Source organism: Macaca mulatta, chromosome 14 (genome assembly GCF_049350105.2).
Source record: "Macaca mulatta isolate MMU2019108-1 chromosome 14, T2T-MMU8v2.0, whole genome shotgun sequence".
Lineage (NCBI taxonomy): Eukaryota > Metazoa > Chordata > Mammalia > Primates > Cercopithecidae > Macaca > Macaca mulatta.
In genome coordinates, this window is record NC_133419.1 from 129,243,808 (window position 1) to 129,264,952 (window position 21,145).

Sequence of the window (21,145 nt, forward strand, 5' to 3'; positions counted from 1 at the left end):
GCTTTTCCAAGCCCCAGTGTGCATAAGAGTCACTTGGAGATCTTGTTAAAAGGCGAATTCTCTTTGAGCAGGTGGAGGGTGGAGCCTGAGGTTCTACATTTCATACATGATCCCAGGGAGTGGCACTGTTGCCGCCAGACTGTGCAACCCACTACACATCCCAAGGTTCTTCCTTCTTTTGCCTTGTTGCAGCCTTATCACCTCAGGCCAGCGCCAGGGCCCAGCCCACGAACACTCTCCCTGCCTCTAATCCTAGACTGTGCAGTACAGTAGCCACCAGCCATAGTGCCTACTTAAATGCAAATTAATTAAAACTTAAAATTCCCTTTCTATTTACAGTAGCCACATTTCACATACGCAATGGCCACAATGCCACATTATACAGAAAAGATATCAAGCATTTTCTTCATTGCAAAACTTCCGTTGGGTGGCACTGCACAATAATCTCAGCTCCACCTAAACTAACCACAAACTGACTACCAGTCTCACCACACTGTCAGCTCCTTGAAGGCAAGTTCTGTATTTGTCTTGTCATCTTTCTCTAATTGCGGAACCTACCCCATATCCTTTCTTTCATTTGACAAATATTTATTGATCATCTCCTAGGTAGCAGATGCGGTGCTTAGCACTGGGAGTAGGTGGCACCCCAAGGTGAACAAGACAAACGTGGTCCCTGTAATTGTAGAGGTCACAAAACAGGTGCTCCATAAGTCTTCATTGAAATGAAAAAATGAATGAATCATACACAGACCACCCCCAGGGAAATCTTCACACTGATTTTCATCATTCTCCCTAATGTTAATTAAACATTAAACAGAAATGTTTAATACTTGCTTCCAATATGCAGAAGAAAATCCAGATGCCACAGCTTGGGGTACGAGGCCCTTCTGAGAGGCAGAGATGCGGGGTTAGCATCTTCGTTTGTTAGGGCTGCCATAACAAAACACCACCGACTGGGTGGCTCAAACAGAAATTGATTTCCCACAGCCCTGGAAATTAGGAGTCCAAGATCAAGGTTGTCAACAAAGTTGATTTCTCCTGAGGCCTATCTGCTTCGCTTGGAGACAGCTGCCTTCTCCTAGTGTTCTCAAGGTCATTCCTCTTCTTATAAGGACACCAGTCAGATTGGATTAGGACTCACCCTAATGGTCTCAGTTTAATTAATTCTTTTTTTTATTTTTTTTTAATTTGAGATGGACTCTCACTCTGTTGCCCAGGCTGGAGTGCAGTGGCACGATCTCGGCTCACTGCAACCTCCACCTCCCAGGTTCAAGAGATTCTCCTTCCTCAGACTCCTGAGTAGCTGGGACTACAGGTATGCACCGCCACGCCCGGCTAATTTTTGTATTTTTAGTAGAGACGGGGTTTCCCCATGTTGGCCAGGCTGATCTCAAACTCCTGATCTCAGGTGATCCACCTGCCTTGGCCTCCCAAAGTATGAGATTACAGGCGTGAGCCACCTCACCAGTCCCCTTAGTTTAATTTAATCACCCCTTTAAAGGCCCTGTCTCCAAATACAGTCACATTCAGAAGCACTCGGAATCAGGCCTTCACCATCTGAATTCGGGAGAGACAAAGCTCATCTCATAACAATTAGAAGTATGATCTTGGAAACTAACAAAACTGGGTTCTGAGAGCAGCTCTGAAATTCCTGCCAGTGCGAGGGGACTTGACTTGTCTGAGTCTGTTTCCTCCCCTGAGAAAGGTGCTAAAGCTACCTCCCTCCCGAGGCTGTCAAGAAAATTACAAGCAATTACTTACATGAAGCACCGAGCAGGGCTCAGCACCTAGTAGGCACTGCGTTAATTACAGCCACTGGCATCACCACTTTACTGCTCTGATCCCCCAGCAGCAACCCTTCCCTTTCCTGTGGTTCCTGAGCACCCTGAGCCTTTCCTTCTCAAGCCCTGATTCCCAGCCCAGCTCCGTGACTCCTCTCCCTCTCATCACATTCAAACCTTAGTCTCCCTTTCCTAATTCCTTCAGGCTTTCCTTCTCTGGGTAGCCTTTCGGTCAGAAGTCAGTCCCAGCTTCTCTTCTCCGAGCTGTGTTAGCATTCCTGTCAATTCCACACCAGCTCCCAACTAACACCTAGGAATTAAAATCCCACGTTAATTTGTAGGCTAACTCCTCCCTACTCACAGATATGCCACCTTCCCCATTAGATGTGAGACATTTGAGATCAAACCCACCATTATACCTTTTAGTCTCTCTCATAGCACCTATCAAAGTGTCTCAAACATAGTAGGCCTTTATCAACCAAGAGTTTGTGGACATAAAAGTACTTACATACAGTTAATACTCACTAACTGAGGATGTGTAGGTGTAGGTGTAGGGGTGTGTGTGTGTGTGTGTCCATTTAGCATTTTTAAAGCTATGGGAAAGAGAAACACCAAACTCAGGTGGCTGGTCCTCTCCTGAGGGAAGAGGAGGTGATCCCATGTGGATCTGGCAGTGTTGGCCATGCCTGGTTTTGTTTTTTAAAACTGGGTGGCAGTATTATGTTAAATACGTTTATTTATTTAGTTAGTTTATTTAGTTATTTAACTAATAAATAAACGTATTTAACATAATACTGCCACCCAGTTTAAAAATATGCAAAATAATATGTCCTTACTTATAAAAAATTTGTAAAATAATATGTCCTTACTTGATAAATATCTGTAAGTAAATAAGATATCTTATTTAACATAATACTGCCACCCAGTTTTTAAAATATGCAAAATAATACGTCCTTACTTATAAAAAAATATGCAAAATATTATGTCCTTACTTGATTGATATCTGCTGTTTACGGATGAGCTTATTAACGTACACAAAGAATGTATGAAGAATTCTCCTGACATGAGAGAAAATGTTTAAAATATTTGTTTTAGAAGCTATTTAGCTGGGATTTCAGAGTATAACTCAACAAACTCCATTAATTGATATTTTATCTAACAGGAAATATTTATGAGACATTACCAGCCTCATAAATGCAAATAGAATTTCTATAAATAGGAGAAAAAATAATTTTCTGCAAGTCTCATATTCTAAAGAGAACATCTTTAATTGTGAACCCATCTCCCGCTCGATGAAAGAAGGTAAGAGAAGCAGATAAAGGGAACAGAAGAGGTGGGGCTGTACTCTAATTCACAGCGATAATACATACACATTTTCTGTTGCTTTCAAGCGCCGCCTCATCAATTTTCAGACAATGAAAGACACACTTAGCACCTTGCACGGCTCCCTGAGTAGTTCTTTTATTGCATTTCTATCCTCAAATGTTGTCCGTGCTCTTTGAGAGGCTTGGGCATGGAGAAGCTAAAGCTCCCCTAAGTTCGCAACAATCAGTCAGGACTAGAATCCCCAAATTTCTCATTTTTCAGTTCTCAGGTGAGACCTGGACACAAATTTTTCTGTCTCCTGATCCAAGGTCCCATCCCTGAGAGAATCTTTGCAAAGCAGTGTTTCCCAGAGTACCCTATATTTTGCTTTAAAGTCAGTCCAGCTCCCCCTACCCCCACCCCATAATGGCAGAAGGACTATCATGGTCTTTATACCTGATCCAAAAGCAACTGCTGCCCCAGGACAGAGCCCTCCTCAGGGCTCAGCAGAAGATTATAGTGTGTGTTATCTGGACCTGAGAACTGCACAGCCAAAGCCTCTCCCAAGAACTAGGCAATTAGGGAATTAAGAACTTTCTCCTCAATAGTGTTAAGCCCTGACATCAAGCAGCGTATGGTGCAGTGCGGGAGCACCTAGGCAAGCTGAATCCCCTAGGTGGACACAGAGCTTTCTGTTAGTCAGGGCCTGTTGCAGCCACATTTAGTTATCACCCCCTCTACAGAGAGAAGAGGGGCATCCAGGAGGCCCACTCCGGCTGGACGGCTCTGTGCTCTGTCCCAGGGGAGGGTGCCTGGGCAATGGGCTGTCTGCACGCTGGTCTCCAAGGCAAGAGGACCCCCAGGCCACTATTAGAGACTAAGTTTCCCTGTCACTGTGCTTACAGGAGAGGATGGACTTGGTGCCCTCCAGTATTAGTGACACGCATTTTTCTCATTGCAATGTAATAAATCAGTTTTCTGGTCGTAGACATCATTCACTTAGCACTTGTGCTAGGTGCTGGGGACACCCCACGTTTGACCAAGCTGTGTGTGCCCCTGAGAGAGGGGGCTGGCATGGGGGGTGTTGACCCCAAAAGGCTGGGTAACAGAGAGGGCCAGAAGGAACATTACAGGATGAGAAGGGCCACCCTAAACAGACCTGTCCTCAGAGGCACCTGCCGGCCCTCCCCAGACAGCAGCTCTCCCTTTTAGCCTGCCCTGGCAGCTGCCCTTCCTAGGGCTTCCACGAATTAAAGCATACACTCTGGTCATCATCTGTCCTCAAGGCAGGGAGGAATCCACAAGCGAGGGCCGGGAGGTGGCGCGGAGGACGGGAGGTGGCGCGGAGGACTCTACCCACGCCTGGGCAAGGTTGAGCTCCGTTCCCTCCGGGCTGCTCCGGCCTCCTGTCCGTGCAGGGCGCGTTTCCAGCCATCGCCGCCCAGCCACCGCCGCACGCCAGGGAGAGATCTTCCGGGATGAGCAGCGAGCCCGGGGACAGCTGGCCTGGGTCCTGTCCCTGGACCTACTCCACCTGCAGCTGGCGGATCAGGCCCCCGGACCCTCACTCCACTGCGGGAGCCAGAGCCGTCGCGCGGGGGATGTAGTGCCCAGACTGTGGCTCCCCCGCCTTCCCAAAGGAATTCCCCCATCTGCTCCATCCCTCTCGGGAAACAGCGAAATGCTGCCAACCGCCAGCTTAGCGCACCGCAGAGCCACTGAGCAGCCCAGCCGAGGCTCCGAGCCAAGATTTCTGCCCTAATAGTTTCTCCCTTCTTTCTGTCTGCTCCACCGCACCCACTAAATACGGGGCTCACACACGGACACGCGTGCACACGCGGCGCTCACACACAGGCATGGGGCGCTCACACGCGCGCGCGCAGGTCTCCGTCCCTGGCACCCTGCAGCAGGGGTGCAGCCGGGTGCAGGGGGAGCCGGGGGAGGGCGCAGGGGGCCGCGGGGACGCAAGGGCTGAATGCCTGCTGGGCTCTCTCTCCGCCTTCCTCTTCCCTCCCAGTCCTACCAAGCTGAGGCGTCCCCGATCACATGGAGCCCCCGCCCCACCCCAGCCCGTCTCCCGCCGCCAATGCCGGTGGCCGTTCCAGTCGCGTTACTACCCAGAGATTCATCTGTACCAGGGACAGAGGGAGAGAGGAGAGGGAGGAGGGGACACACACACACACACACACACACACACACACACACACACAGAGAGAGAGAGAGAGAGAGAGAGAGAGAGAGAGAGAGAGAGAGAGAGAGAGGAGAGAGAGAGGAGAGAGAGAGAGATTGCCTCCAGCAGCTGCTCTCGCTAGAGAAAGGGAGTGACCCAAGGGACCGCGAGTGAAGGAACAGGATGGCTTAAGTACCTCTGCCCACAGGACCCCACGACAGGGAGAGGTTCCAGCTACAGCTCCTCCGTGGGGTCATGGCAGGGGCTGGGGAGTCCCCTCAAAAGCCCTGAGCACCCCTGCACTGCCGCTAAGGGACACCCCAGAAGTTAGCATCAGTGGGACTCGGAAGCTCTGATCTCAACAAGTAAGTTGTCTTCTTTTCCTCCTCCATTTCTCCCCCAGCTCGAGGGTTCTGGAGGGCAGGACGACACCCTCAGGTGTCCATCGCTGGGCAGCAGGCTTTCACAGGGAACCTGCTAGATTGGTAGCCAGGGGGGATACGGAAAAGCTTAGGGCAAGTCCCAAGTTTAGCCAGGAAATTGGAGATCTCCGTGGCTGCAGGCTGCCCTGGGCGTTGGGAGCCCAGCCATAAACACCTTAACTTCTGGCACTAGACCAGGGCTACCTGGGGGTGCCCCAGATCTCCCAGCAGTGGTTTGAGAGGCAACAGTGGCCAGGAGTGGGTGGGGTGGGGAGGACATTATTCACCTGGTAGGACTCTTCCTTCAAGTGGGAGCAGGGAGGGCCAGGGTGGGGGCGGTGCACCCCTCAGCCTTAGATCCCCAGCCTAATCTTGCTTTCTCTTTTAAGTGTGGCCAAATTGGAAACACGGCCTTGTGATTTCTGCCCCTCTCGCTGCCCAAGTCACTTCCTGCATACCTCCCTATCTCCTTTTAAACAGCTTTCCAACGGTTCAGAAAGGCCAGGGGTCAAGGCTGTGGGGACAGAGGATAGGGAACAGGGAAGGGCGGCCTTGTCATTGCTCCCCTTCTCTTTAAGTCAGTGCTTCTCCCTGCAGAGCTGTTGGCCCCTGGTTTTATCTGTGCCTTCCCTCAAGCAGGGCTCTCCTGCCCCGGGGGCTGTGGAGGTCCTCAGGTCCAGCCCCCAAAGTTCTAGGGCCTACCCCAAACATCAGGGTGAGCAAGGCCAGCCCAGAACCTGTTCCAGGAGCCTTTTCAAACACCAGAAGATCAACAGGAACATTCCGAGCATTTTACTCTGCTTCAATCCTTTCAATAAGCTGAGATTATCATCCTCATTCTCCAGGTGAAAAAATAGCAGCCCAGAGAGGCTGTGCAACTTGCCTCAGGTGCACAGCTCATAAAGGGAGATTCTCTCCTAGATATGACTCGAAAACATACCTTGTTTTCATAAGCCATGCTTTATCGGGCTTTCTGGTTCCCAAAGCACTTGTCCATGTGAGGAAAAGTCTAATATTTATGAAACCAAGGTGCTGAGCTAGATACGTTTACATGAGTTCATCCTGACACCAGTCCTGTGGGGCAGAGCTTATTTCTTCTGTTTTACAGATGAGAGTAAGGGTAACAGGATTCCGAGCACTAAGTGGCAGCAGCACTGTTATCTCCAAAACTCTTGTCCTCTGGCTTTACATCCAGGGTCTTTCCACTAACAAAAGCTAATTGTGAAAGCTGCTCTAGTCTTCCCATGTCCCTGCTTTTCCTCAAAGCCAGGTGTAAATTGCATCATCTGGCTGAATGAGGCCCTCAGGCTTCCTGGAATCTGAGGAATGAACAGGGCAGAGCGAATGATGTGGGAGTTAGAGGCCCATGGTTGGACTCTGGCATAAAGAGCTTGGTCCGCTTGGCTGGCATTTTAAACTATGGAGCCCACCTGAGATGGCACCATTCTGCCTAGAGGCATGAGGCCTTTAATAGGAGGCCCGGGGAACAGGGTATGTGTTTCTTGGAAGAGCAGCAGCAGGGCCACCATTGAAAGAGAAACAGCACATAGAGAACTTGCTGGCTCAGGAGGCTGAGGTGAGAGGATTACTTGAGCCCAAGAGTTCAAGACCAACTGGGGCAACATAGCAAGACCCCATCTCAAAAAGAAAAAGAGAAAGAAAGGATGGAGAATTTGCCTATACATTCCACAAAGCACAAGGATTGTCCCCAGAACAATGTTCTAGACCCAGCTCTCCAACAGAAAGGGAACCAGCCACTCAGGCGTAGCTGTTTTCTGGCCTCTCCAAAAGCTGCTAGAAACCGCTGGCATTACTCACACGCAGCATTTGGATTGAAGTAGTCTGCCTGCATTCAGCAGAAAATGAACGTGCTCCATCCAGGGAGCAGTCCAGCTAGAGGAGGAGCCAAGGGTGAGGGGGTCAAAGAGAACCTGGGCCACATTCACTCTGCCCGGGGCTGTCCCCAAAGCTTAGCTGTCTTCTCTGGGATGAAGTTAGCTCTTAGTGGAATTCCCCACCATGGCTTCTCCGGAGTCAGCTGGCATGTCCTGAGCAGTGCAGAGCTCGTTGTCTGTGGCTCCAGCAGACACATGTGTGTGGCTCTGTCACAGCGTTCCTCAGCCCCGCTGTCCCTGGTGCCAAGCAAGATCCCTTTGGGGCTTTCTGCAAGCACCAGACTGGGTTTCTTGTCCAGGAATCTGGGAGACTCTGAAGGCTGCTCTAGTCATCTGTGATGAAGTAAACCCCCACAGAGGGAAGAAATGACTAGAATGCCCAGTCTCTGGTTCCCACGTGCCCTCCAAATCACCTGCTTCTTCCTGCCTGCTGTGGGCGAAGCCACAAACGGGTGTGCTGTGCTTTCACGTACTTGAAAACTGCATCCACTTCTACATTGTTGTTGTTGTTGTTTTTCTGGTTCAACAACCATTCGTTTGATCACCTATCATGTGCCAGAAATCATTAATTTTTGAAAACCTTGGAATGTGATCGTTGGGGCAGGGTTATGCTTTTTGTTTAGGAGAATATTAGCAAACTTGCATTTTCTGAGCCAATACTGATTGACCATTTAGGCTGGAGGTGGAAGGATGGTGGAGAGAAGGCAGGGGTCAGGGACTCCATAGGTAGCTCAAAGGGGCTATTTTTGGATGAAAATGTTCACTGTGTGTGAGCTATAGACAGGTCACTGAGGGCTGGCAGTGTGTTCCAAGAGCGGATCCGTCATCAGATAACTGTTAAGATAGTTGTCAGACATGGAGAAATCTTTCTGGTTTTTTTTTTTTCTAAAGAAAAAACAAGAAGAATGGGAGTTCCAGTTCAGAGGAATGTAGTGAGGTATTTGAATAAGAATACCTGAGTGTATTTTTCAAAAAGACTTGTGGAGTGGCCTTCTCTGGAATTGTTTTAAAACAGAGTGGACAGCTTCCCCTTCTGACGTTCTGCCAGCCAGGGCTGGCATGAGCGGCTGCCTCTGAAGGCCCTGCCTGGGCAGCAGCAGCTTATCTAGCTCCTCCTACCTTGACATTCTGATAAGGGAGCTATTCTAGTCAGCAGGGCCCAGGATGGCGGGAACCCTTGCCAAGAGCCGTGCTAAGTTAAATGGTAGAGCCAAAGCTTTAACATGTGACCCTGGAGATCCTGGCTAGTGCTTAAACTGTTAACATCCATTATCGTTCCAGACCAGAGCAAGCTGAGGGCAAACGTCATGGATCATCTGACCAGTTGGCAGGTTGCAATGGCACTTCCTGGTCACCAGGGATCAATCAATAGGATGGCCAGAGAGTTTGGGGGCAGGAAAGGGTGAGGGTGGGGGAGAAATGGAGGGGTTGGGGAGGGAAGGAGAGAGCAAACTCAGAGTCTCATTCTCATCCCCTCTGACTTGGTGGTCCGGGACTGGGTGTGCTGCCCACACTATACCTTCTCTCAGGTTTCAGGCACCCCACTTTACAATCAGGGAGGTCCAATGCTATCATCTTACGTTATTTCCTGCTGCTCAGAAAGGAAAATGGGAGTGGGGCGCAGTGCAAGAACCAACAGGACCTCAGATGCTTCCTGGAACCAAACCTGTATCTCCCCCTTAGAGTGTGCCCCCCACTCCTCTAACCCCAGGGAGGAGGGCACTGCTGAGGACTTGGTGCCTAGAGCCCGGGGCAGTGGGAGGTGCTGCTTCTGCTCCAGCAAGGGGGATTGTCCAGCAGTGCCAGCAGAAGCCATGGGTGCCAGGCCCCAGGAACTGGCCCACTGGATGTCACAGTATGAAAGCTTCCCCAGCCAAGTCAGGTTGCTTTGTGAAGTGTCCTTCTCCAGATGAACTCCCTCAGAAAATGAGTAGGGAGCTCCTATCACAGGCCAGACCTTGTGCAGGCACCTGAGTTAGACGGGGGAGGGGGCGGATCTTACACACCAGGCCTGCCGCCCGCCGGAGGAGCTCTCAGACCACTGCCTGGGGGCGGCAGAGCTGCCGGGAGAGACTTCAGCATTGGTGCTGCGTGCCCTTACGGAGAGGCACAGGAGCCGCAGGGGTGAAGGCGGGCTGCCCTGGGGGAGCAGGGAAGGCTTCTAAGGGGGCTTGAGAAACAGGTTTGCTGGTGAAAGGGTAGAAGGGGCCCAGGGAGCGGTTTGGAGAGGAGAGAGCCAAGGCTAGACACAGGGCAGTAGGGAGGGAGGCCTGGGCCTGCGGCTGCCCCCAGCCCCGACCACCTCTCCTGCCTCTCTTTCAATGTCCCCTGACTCCTCCTAAATACTCATGCTCCGTCACATTTTATTTCCTTCTCTTCCTCTCCCTCTCTCTTTCTCAGTTTGGTTCTTTCTTCCCCTCCATTTTTGTCTTTTTTTCACTCATTCTCTCTCTCTTTTTTTTTTTTTTTTTTTGAGACGGAGTCTCGCTCTGTCCCCCTGGCTGGAGTGCAGTGGCACAATCTTGGCTCACTGCAAGCTCCACCTCCCAGGTTCATGCCATTCTCCTGCCTCAGCCTCCCGAGTAGCTGAGATTACAGACGCCCGCCACCTCGCCCGGCTAATTTTTTGTATTTTCAGTAGAGACGGGATTTCACGGTGTGAGCCAGGATGGTCTCGATTTCCTGGCGTTGTGATCCGCCCGCCTCGGCCTCCCAGAGTGCTGCGATTACAGGCGTGAGCCACCGCGCCCGGCCTCACTCATTCTCTTGATCATGGATGCCGTTTAGTGCATTTATGCTTCTTTAACTCCATCTCTTTACTGCAGTCATTCCTTATTTTTCCACTAAACGCTTTGATTTTGAGATTATACATTCACATGCAGTTTCAGAAATAATGAACAGAGATCTGCCACTCCCTTCATCCAGTTTCTCTCAGTGGTAATATTTTGCAAAACTGTAGTACACCATCAAAACGAATACATAACTGATAAGAAAACAACATTTCTGTCACCAAGAGTATCTCTTATGTGGCCCTTTTATAGCCACGCCCACTTCCATCCCACCCCGCCCTCTCCTTAACCTCTGGCAATCACTTGTCTGTATTTGTCATCTCAAGAATGTTATGGAAGTAGAATTATACAGGATGTAATCTTTTGGGATTGGCCTTTTTCACTCAACAAAATTCTCTGGAGATTCATTCGGGGGTGTGCCTGTGTGCTTGTTGGGGGTGGGGGTGGGGTGTGTGTGTGTGGTTTTTTTATTGCTGAGTAGTGGGAATGTACCATAGTGGGAAGGTACCATTGCTTGTTTAACCATTCACTTACTGAATGACATCCGGGATGTTTTCACTTTGGGGCAATTATGAATAAAGTTGCTATAAACATTTGTGTACTGGTTCTTGTGTGAACATAGGTACATAGGTTTTCATGTCTCTGGGATAAATGCACAGAAGTGTAATTGATGGGTCATCTGGTAGTTGTATGTTTAGTTGTTTTTTTTTGTTCAAAGAACTCTCAAGCTGTTTTCCATTGTGACTATGCCATTTTACACTCCCACCAACAATGTATCAGTGATCCAGTTTCTCTGCATTTTTGCCAATATTTGTTATTGTCACTATTTCTTATTTTAGCCATTCTAGTCCTATCTTGTTGGGGTTTTATTTTGCATTTCCCTGATTACTAATGCCGTTGACCATCTTTTTTTTTTTTTTTTTTTTTTGAGACAGAGCCTTGTTCTGTCGCCCAGGCTGGAGTGCAGTGGTGTGATCTCGGCTCACTGCAACCTCTGCCTCCTGAGTTCAAGTGCTTCTCTGGCCTCAGCCTCCCAAGTAACTGGGACTACAGGTGCGTGCCACCACGCCTGGCTAATTTTTGTATTTTTAGTAGAGACGAGGTTTCACCATGTTTGTCAGGCTGGTCTCAAACTCCTGACTTCAGGTGATCTGCTCACCTCAGCCTCCCAAAATGCTGGGGTTACAAGCATGAGCCACCATGCCTGGCCTGTTGACCATCTTTTTATGTGCTTATTTGCCCTCCAGATATCCTCTCACGTCTTTTGCCCATTTTCTAATTTGATTGGCTTTTGTTGTTGTTTCTGTTGAGTTTTGAGAATTTTTAAGGATATATTTTAGATACCAGTCCTTTGTCAGTCAGATATGTAATTTACAAATGTTTTCTCCTATTTTGTAATTTTGCCTTTTCATCTTAACAGAGTCTTTAAGAGCAAGTGTTTTTAATTTGATGGAAGTTTAATTGACCAGTTTTTCTTCTTATGGATTGTGCTTTTGTTGTCAAGTCTAAGAACTCTTTGCCTGCCCTAGATCTTGAAGAGTGTCTCCCATGTTTTTCCCTAGAAAGTTTTATTGTTTTATATTTAAGTTCATGATGCATTTTGAATTAACTTTGGTATAAAGTCTGAGACTTAGGTCAAGGTTCTTTTTTTTTGCCTAAAAATGTGCAATTGCTCTGGCACCATTTGTTGCAAAGACTGTTTCCTCCACTGAATTCCTTTTGCACTTTTGTCAAAAATAAGTTGGGCATATTTGCAAAGGTCTATTTCTGGGTTCTCTGTTCTGTTCCATCAATCTATGTGTCTATCCTTCTGCCAATACCACATAGTCTGGATCACTGCAGTTATGTAATGAGTCTTGAACTTGTATAGACTGATTCCTTCCACTTTATTCTTTTCCAAAATTGTTTTATCTATTCTAGTTGCTTTGCCTTTTCACATAAGTTTAGAATAATTTTATCTATGTCTATAAAAAATCTTGTGATATTTTGATAGAAATTGCATTGAATCTGTATACGAATTCAGAGAGAATCAACATTTTTACTATATTGAGTCTTCCAATCCATGAATACAGTATGTTTCTCCATTTATTTGCTATTCTTCAGTTTCTCTCTTTGGCATTTTGTAATTGTCACTAATTGTGTGACCTTGGACATTAGTCTTTCAGACCTTCAGTTCTCTTTCTGTAAAACGTGTCTGGTAATACCTACCTTGAAATGCCATGGGAAAGTCAAATAAGATAGCACATGAGCAGTATCCCATGGCAAGCACCAAGACGCAGTTCCCTTCAGCTGGGTCCCTCATCTGTTCGTTCTTTCTTCTTCTTCAGCTTTCATTCTGATGCCCACATCCACTTACACTTCACTTTGTCTTTCCTTATCCTTTGCTTTTTTTTTTTATCCTTCTTTCATTCTCAACTCCTTACTCTAATTTTTCTCTCTTCTTTCTTTCTTTCTCTTTCTTTCTTTCTTTTCTTTTCTTTTTTTTTTTTTTTTTTTTGAGACAGAGTGCCACTCTGTCACCCAGGCTGGAGTACAGTGGTGCAATCTCGGTTCACTGTCAACCTCTGCTGCCTGAGTTCAAGGATTCTCATACCTCAGCATCCCGAATAGCTGAGACTACAGGTGCTCACCACCACGCCCAGATAATTTTTTTGTATTTTTAGTAGAGTTGGGGTTTCACCATGTTGGCCAGGCTCTTCTCAAACTCTTGACCCCAGGTAATCCACCTGCCTCGGCCTCCCAAAATGCTGGGTTACAGGTCTGAGCCACCACTGCCGGCCTTTCCTATTTCTTTCACATTGTTTTTCTCTTATTCTCACCAGACTTTTCTGTTTCATTTCTTCTCCCACGGTATTTGTCTCTCTCCTCTTTCCTGGATCATTTAAGCATTCCATTTTTGTGGAGTTGCTCAGACATCGAGTGTGACTCCAAGGGTCACTCAACCTGAGTTCAAATCCAGGTCAATCACTTACTAGATTCAGGACAGTTGACTCACCCTCCTGCACCTCAGTTTTCTCATCTATAAAATGGGGAGAACAGTATCTACCTGATACCTTTTCTGAAATGTAAAGCATTTGGAATAAAATTGGGTATATGGTACAGCCCCAGTAGGTAGCTATAATTATTGGGATTTTACCTGTTATGTCCAGTTTCCCTGGCTCTTTCTCACATTTACCTTCCCACACCATCTGATCCTGTTCACTTGTATATTAATATATTCAAATTCTAATTACCTTGCTTTCAGGCTGTCATCTCTGTGCACTTCTACCTCATATTGCCTAATCATCACTGATAAATTGGCACCAGCCCAGGAAATCTGTCCCTTGGGTTATAGAGAGGAAACAAGTGGTTTTTCATTTTGATTTAATTATTAATCCCTTTTATTATTTAATGTGGAATACATACACTGTGGGGTTACAATGAGGAAAATGGATTATCACTGTGCGGCTCACTTTCAAAGAGATGGTAGGCTTAAAAAGGAAAAGTACCAGACAGACAGAAACAAATGTGGGGAAAAGGCAAAATTAATTAATTTGATTTCCGTGCCCTTTTCATGGCCATGATTTTTCATACATCGTCTGTGGGATCCAGGAGGGTGCATGTGGATTTTGCAAGTAAGCCATAGCTAAGTACTAAAGGGAAGGGGTGTAAGGAGTGGTGAGTGGCCCACAGCGGCTCACCAAGGAGGGCAGAAAACTACTCATCCTAAGCAAATGGGAGGCTGGTAGGTGGGAAGCTCAGTCACAAGCTCACGCGCCTGCTCCATAGGTGCAGTGCTCAATCACGGGCTTCATCTGTGATGCTAAGTTACTTGAAAGGCACTCACCTGTCACTAAGCCTTTCAAATCTATATTCCATACCTTGAATCGGGCCTGATATCTGCCCTTTAAAAAACTGCTGAATATATTTAGACTCACTTAGATATGCTGGACAGAGGGATATTTTAAATACCATCAAAATGGTCTTTTTGTCTCTGTATTTTCTCCAAAGAATTGAACTCCTCAAGCAAAATGCCAGATCTGCCTGCTCTCCTTTCAGACTAGAATTCTGCCTCCCTTTAAAAATCCTTACATGAAACACCATTTAATCCTTCTCTCTCTGCCTTTTTGTGTTTATGGTGACCTCTCAGTATTTTGGTTTCTTTAATGACAAAGTAACTGTGGAATCAGTCCACAGCATTTCTAGGGTACGTGTTTCTCTCCAGATATCAGAAAATAATGCATGAGGTTTTATTACTTCCTTAGACTTGTGGTGGGGAATCCTCCAAGGATGGAGTTGGAATAAGCGGCCCATTCTCTCCCGGTTGTCTGGGCTACCCGAGGCTCTGCAGGCCCCAAACTCACTTTCTGTTGCCCCATTTGGCACCAACCGCCCCCCTTTGTTGTGCAGCCAGAAGTCAGGACCGCCTGGCAGACCTGTTGCTAAATCTTTCAGTGTTTCTATTACGCAAAACTCCACAGTAGGTGTTTCTGTGTCTACAATGCCAGAATCCTGGGAACGAGTTAACCCAAATTAGTGTGCCCTCTGGCAAGCCCCACTATCCAACTATAAAAGGGGACTAATGTGATAGGATTCTCATGAGCCAACACCGGAGCTGGAAGAGCCCAACAGAGATGCAAACTGCCATTATTATTCCATAATAATAACTCCACATACAGGAATACCGGGATTATTTGAGACCTTATATCTGCCCTTAACCTATACCAATCCAATCCAGGGGGCCAAGTACATCACACCAGTATTTGGCAGGATAGGATTGTTCATGATAAAATGGCAGAGATGTCAGGAACGTTAGGATTTCCACAAGTAGTATTTCTATGTCTTATATGGGAAAGAGACCCAGGGTGGTAACTCTAGAGTAACATGTAATGTGGAGCACAGGATGTGGCCAGGAGAGTCAGGGTTATGATTCAGAACCAAGATGGCTGGACTCCAATGGGTGTGCAGTAGGAGCGTGGGAAAGCGTGGGCTCTGAAGTCAGGCCGCTGTCAGTTCAAACCCAGGTTCTGCTGCTTGCGAGCCATGTTCCTCCGACAAGTTCCCTCCCTGCTCTGAACCTCAGTCTCCTGATCTGAATAATGGACATAAAACACTTAATCCACAGTGTTGCTGAGCTGATCAAGTGTGTTAACACATGTAAGGCTCCTAGTCCAGAGCAGCGCGCGCACACACACACACACACGCACATGCACACACACACACACACACGCGCACGTGCACACACACGCACACACACACACAGACACACACACACGGACACACACACGCACACACACTTCAATTCCAGAGCTGTTCTGCAAAGAAAAACCAAAAGGCAGTACAAGCTGCGCAGGCAATGAATTGACGACGTGTTTAAAGCAAAAGCAAAAAGAGTGCAAAGGCCATGGAGAATGTGGCACAGACAGGAAAGATGCTCCATAAAGAGCTTGTCCTGGTCAGGGTGTCTCTGAGCAAAATGAGGGACAACTGAGTGACTCTGGGATCAACCTCAGTCCTGCATCCTCGTCAACACCTTAACTTTGTTCTCAACAATAATCCCACCCATGTGGGGAGCTCCCCTTCGAGGGACAGAGGCAGCCCAGAATGGAGGCACAGGATGCGCTGAGAAGGGGAGACCTGGGTGCCAGTGACAGCTCCCCAGGGATGGTCGGTGTGAGCAAGGCCAATGCAGCAGAGCCCCTCACCCGCCTGAGATGCCTCGTCCGCCTTCCCAGCAGCTCCCTTCCACGGAGCCCTTAACAGCTTGGCAATCAGAGAACATCGTGTGCACGGACAGCTCCGCGGGGATGAAGTGTCCCATCTGACACAGACTGTTCCGAGATCCGCGCTGTCCCTGCCTGGCTCTGCGTTTCACTGAAAGCCCCTTGCCCTGATTCTGGCCCTCAGTCCCCGCGCACAGCCACCGGAGACTCTAGCCACTCTGGATAATAGAGGCGGCCTTTCTGGGGCATTCTGCTTGGAGAAGAGGTGAAAGAGCTATGCATGCCTGGAGCTCTGGGAGTCCATGACAGCCAGGAGCATCCTGGGCATAAAAATCAGCACCTGCGGCCTCATCCCACTCATCTCGCACAGCTCTGCAGTCCTTTCCATCCTTTCCGGGATGCCCTCACCGCTGATAATCAGCATCCATTACATCGGCGCCAGGAACCAGCTCAGGAGGCTGCCTGATCCCCCCTCCTGTCTCTCCAGCCCTCCTCTGGAAGGACTCAGAGCGCTTGCAGTCAGAAATCTCTCCCCATTGAGACCATTTTTACTGTTGGTGAACTGGAGGACTATTGCCATTGCCCAAGACGCAGTTCTCTGCAGCAGGTTTGCACGGGGTGCCAGTTAGGGAGGAGAGGGCAGCAAGGAACCCCACACTTTAAGGAACAGGGATGTCATAGCAGCCATCTGCATGGTGGAGGGGGCTGGGGAGCACAGGGCTGTTGGCAAGGCAACAGAGCTAGTTAGGACCATGGGAACCAGGCTGATGGGCACTGAGGGGGCAGCCCAGGTGGCCCTCTCTGCTATCATGGGCCTTGCAGATTGAGCCCTCCTCTTCCTGCCGGGCCTCCTGCCTTCACTGTCCTGAGGACTGGCAGGTAATGTTTGTGGCAGATCTGTTAGTGCAAACAGGGAGGCGCTGAGAGGAATCTAGTGGCACTACCACAACTCCTACCACCACTCAGCCTAACTCACAAAGCAGCCCAACGTAGCCATGGGAGGAAAAGGCCTCTGACTCCCTAGCCCAGAACTACAAACCGGCAGCTGACAGACTGAATCCGACTCACACAGAGATCTTCTATGGCTTGCTCACTTTTTCAAAAACTGTTGAATTAGTGGTCAACATGGAAAAAGAGAAATTTCATCTTCAAAAGTTTAATTTCTGGCTTTTCTGGAAAAAGCAAAAGGAGGATCTTGCAGTACTGGCTCCACGGCATGGCAACGCAATAATAAACTAGAGGCGAGTCGCGGCTGCCGCTTTAGAACTGCATGTGTGTACAGCTCACCACAGTCCCCACCACCCCCTACCATGTCCCCCAAACCCAGGGGAAGTTTTGGTCACATTTATCATGGGTTTGTATATTTGCTTTTCCTAGAATAAACACAATGCAATATTTTAAATGTTTCTCTACATCAAAATATGAAAATGAGGGTCTAAGACATCCCATTTAAATAGAAATAGGAGAAAGCCTACTAACTGCACGGGACCAAGAAGGATGTAGAGTGTGTCTGTGTCGGAAGAACCCGATCCAGCAGCTGCGCTCGCTGACCTCACACAGCCACAGCCGCGGGTGTAGGCGGCAGAGCTCAGCACAAGACCCACAGGTTCTGGTTACTATGACATGGACATCCTGCCCAGCAGAGAAATTCCAGAGTGAGGAGGCATTACCCTCACTCCTGGCAGAGGCAGACCTGCCTTAGAAGAAGGAGAATCCAGTAAAGGCGTGTTAAGAATGAAATCAGCGGCTGCTAGTTAGTGCCCTTGTTTCTACTGTGGGCGCCATTGTCCAAGCAGACCTTCAGAGAGCGACGGGGCACTCTTGGTGATGCTGCCAGAACAGCAGGTGCTACCTGGGACGCATGGACACCTTATCTCCTTGGAGCAATCGGGGACCTTTGGGGGCAAGTATTGTGGTTAGAAAAAGTCTAACCACAATAAGAGGAGCAGCTGTTAGATGAATAGGGAGCATGCTGGAGGGGAGCAGGAGGGAGAGGGAGAACACAGCCCTGGTTGGCGGGAAGTGACTCGAGCTGCTGGGCAGCCTGTGCACAGTGGGCCACACAGCAGGAAATCATGAATTCCTTCCCTGGTGCAGATCAGGCTGGTGTGGATCTGGCTCCAGCCAGGGCCAGTTTTCTCAGGGCTTGATCCCCCCGGGGGCTCAGAACAACCTGGTCACACCCAGAGGGCTCAGGAGGAACAACCTCCCCAGCAGCAGTGGCTGCACTCAGAGCCTTTGGAATCAGACAAAACCTAGTCCACAGCTTAGTAACCGTGGCCTGAAGCAAGCTACTGAATCACTCTGCTTCTGTGACCTGTAAAATGAGGCGACTAAACCAGACTTCATAGATCTGTTTGAGGATTAAATGATACAATGCACGAAAAACACTCAACACAAAGATGGCACATAACAGGGATTCCATGCCCGAACTTTTATTACTGTTTGTTCCCCTGTTCTCATGCCCACAAGGCTCTGCCACCTCATCCTGCTCACTGGGCACCTTCCTTACCAGGGCCTTCCTGACCCTTCCTCACCAGCCCCAGACATGCCAAATTCAGAACTGCACCTTGGCCTCTCTCTCACTCTCTATTGCACTTTTTTTTTTTTTTTTTTTTTTTTTCCTGTATACTCCCCACCAGACCGGGAACTCCTTTTGGACAGAGAATGCATCAAGGGTCCTCAATCTAATTGCCTGTTGGACTCACCTGGGGCCAGATTCTGGGACTAGGCATCAGCACGTTGTCCAGCTCCCAGCTGATGGCAGCGTGTGTCCAGGGCAGAGAGGTCGTGCTACTCAGGTGTGCACTGAGGACCAGCCGCATCAACATCACTGCAGCTCCTTAGCAAAACCGCGGACTCTGGAAACTCCAGACCTAGAGAATCAGAACCTGCATTTTAGCCAGATCCCCAGGAATGGAAAGCACAGGAATGCCAGCGAAGTGTCCCCAGAGCTCGACATAATTCAAACACCCAGTGGGTGTTGAGCGGGGGTTCACTGATTGACTAATTGACTGAATGAGTGAAGCCCTGTGTCAGTTTCCACTGGGACTTCACACCTACTCCCTCATGTGCTATGAAACAAACAGGCTCCAAAAGTAAACCCGTAAAACATTCAGGAATTCAAAAATAGACACAGACCTAAGTTGATAGAACAAATAGCTGCAAAATGGTGAGGTTTTTGAATGAAATACCTGAAGGAATTTTAAAGATTTATTACCACCAGGCTCTGCGCCATTAAACCTCTTCTACTACACTTGAAGATAATTTTGTTTTGTTTTAAGATTAGTAATTGTGAAAACCTGGGAAACCAGGACTGGCCCCTGGGAGGATCCTGTCCACCTGTGTGGTTTGGGCACAGCCTCCAGGTGGCTGGGGCCGCTGGAAGGAAGACAGACTCGCTGGTGGGGAGTCCCCGGCACTGCCAAAGGCCTCCCCACGCCCGTTCCCTGGGGACAGGGCCTCTGTCTCCCCTCCGCAGGCTCTTCCTGGCTCTCACCCTCCCAGCCTGCATCCCCCAGCCCCACCTCCGCCGCCGCCGCGGAGTTGCAGCTGACTAGGGGGCCGAACCCAGGCGGCGAGCATCGCCTTATCCAGCCCCAGTGGGGGCTTCGTCCCCCGCGGAGTGTGTCACACTCCGAGGCCAGGCTAGAGGTTGCGGCGCTCAGGACTCCCGGTTCCCGCCGCCCTCAGGCTCCCCAGTCCCAGCCTCCCTCCCCATCTCTCCCAGGCTCCCTTCCCCAGTCTCAGCCCCCATCTCCCGTCCCAACCTCCTCTGCTTCTCTCCCAGGATCCGGCCAGGAGATCGACGGGTGGCGGGAGGGGCGCTCTGGCGACCCTGGAAGCGAGAAGCAGGCCTCTGCAGGGCCAGGGATGAAGGTGCAAGGGAAACTCCTGGGACCTGGACCTTAGTCGTGGGAGGGACGAAAAGGAAAGTTCTTAGACAATTCTTCAGGCTTGGCTTCTGGGGGGCGGGGCGGGGGGAGGAAAGGGGCACGGGTTCCCAGTCCCACCGGCGCTGCAGCCGAGCGGGGCCTCCAGGCATGCGCTCATCGAGGGCAGCTGAGGCGGAAGCCGGAGGGCCTGCAGCGCTAGCTGTGCGACTCCGGGCGAGGTTTTTAAACTCTCTCCTGTTTTCCGCTTTTGTAAACTGAAGATAACGTCTCTCTCCTGGGAGTGGGAGCACGATGCAGACACTCCGTAGGAATTCGGGACTTCTTGATTCTCCTTCCTTATTCTTGAGTTGTTTGAAGCACTCCGGCCCCTCAGCCCCACGCCTTTTCCCAGCCCTGCCCCCTGGTGGAAAATCGTAGGAACTACCTCTCAGGAGGGCTCCCGTAAGCCAGGCACTGTACACACACTTTTCATTTCATCTTCGCAGCAGCTCTTCTTGGTGAGTACTGTTATCCCCATTTTGCAAATAAAGCAACGGAGGCTTAGAGAAGTAACTTTTCCAAATGTGCCTCAGCTCCAGGCAAAATAGGAACCTAGGTCATCTGATGCCAGAGTCAGCCTTCCTCACTGTTTATGATCCGGCTTCCCTTTCTGGACCGAATTTTCTATTTCTGCCATAACAGATGACCACAGGCATAATGGCTGGAAACAGCACCCATTTATTAGCTCACAGTTCTGTAGGTCAGAAGTCCAGGCTCGATGCGACTGTGTTCTCTGCTCTGTTCTCACAAGGCCAAAACCAGGGTGTCAGCGAGGCCTGCATTCTCATGTGGAACTCAGGGCCCCCTTCAAGCTCCTGTGGTTCTGGCAGAATTCAGGTCTTTGTGGTTGTAGGACTGAAGTCCTCATTTTTTCGCTAGCTCTCAGCTGGGGGCTGCTCTCAGCTCCCAGAGGTCACCCACATTCCTTGCTCTGTGGCCCCCTCCATCTTTAAAACCAGCAAAAGAAAAAAAACCTCCCTCTGTCTAATTCCTCTAATAATTTGAATCTCCTACTTCAGGAAAAGCCCAGTCCCTTCAAAGGGCTTATGACTGGGTCAAGCTCATCCCCGACGAACTTTCTTTCTTCAAGTCAGCTCTGCCATATGACATGCCCCAGTCATGGGAGTGAGGATTTCCTGGGGTTCC

At 49.2% G+C, this 21,145-nt stretch overlaps 2 protein-coding genes across 3 annotated transcripts in view; one reads left to right on the forward strand and one right to left on the reverse strand.

Annotated features, from left to right (window-relative positions):
• The window catches only part of KCNJ1 (potassium inwardly rectifying channel subfamily J member 1), a 67,493-nt gene extending 46,963 nt beyond the window's left edge, over window positions 1-20,530 (reverse strand). The window contains exons 1-3 of one of the 2 annotated variants that reach the window (XM_077964651.1): window positions 20,078-20,336; window positions 19,835-19,971; window positions 18,773-18,940 (exon numbers count right to left, since the gene is read on the reverse strand). In XM_077964651.1, the coding sequence (XP_077820777.1) occupies window positions 18,773-18,895 (123 nt within the window). In that variant the 5' untranslated portion in view covers window positions 18,896-18,940; window positions 19,835-19,971; window positions 20,078-20,336. Of the gene's footprint in view, window positions 1-18,772; window positions 18,941-19,834 lie in introns of both variants that reach the window. The other variant, XM_028834154.2, reaches the window with a different exon arrangement.
• Window positions 4,944-21,145, forward strand: part of KCNJ5 (potassium inwardly rectifying channel subfamily J member 5) — a 30,434-nt gene continuing 14,232 nt past the window's right edge. Inside the window, exon 1 of the mRNA XM_001113260.5 lies at window positions 4,944-5,621. The gene's annotated coding sequence lies outside the window, so the exon portion shown is untranslated. The remainder of the gene's footprint in view (window positions 5,622-21,145) is intronic.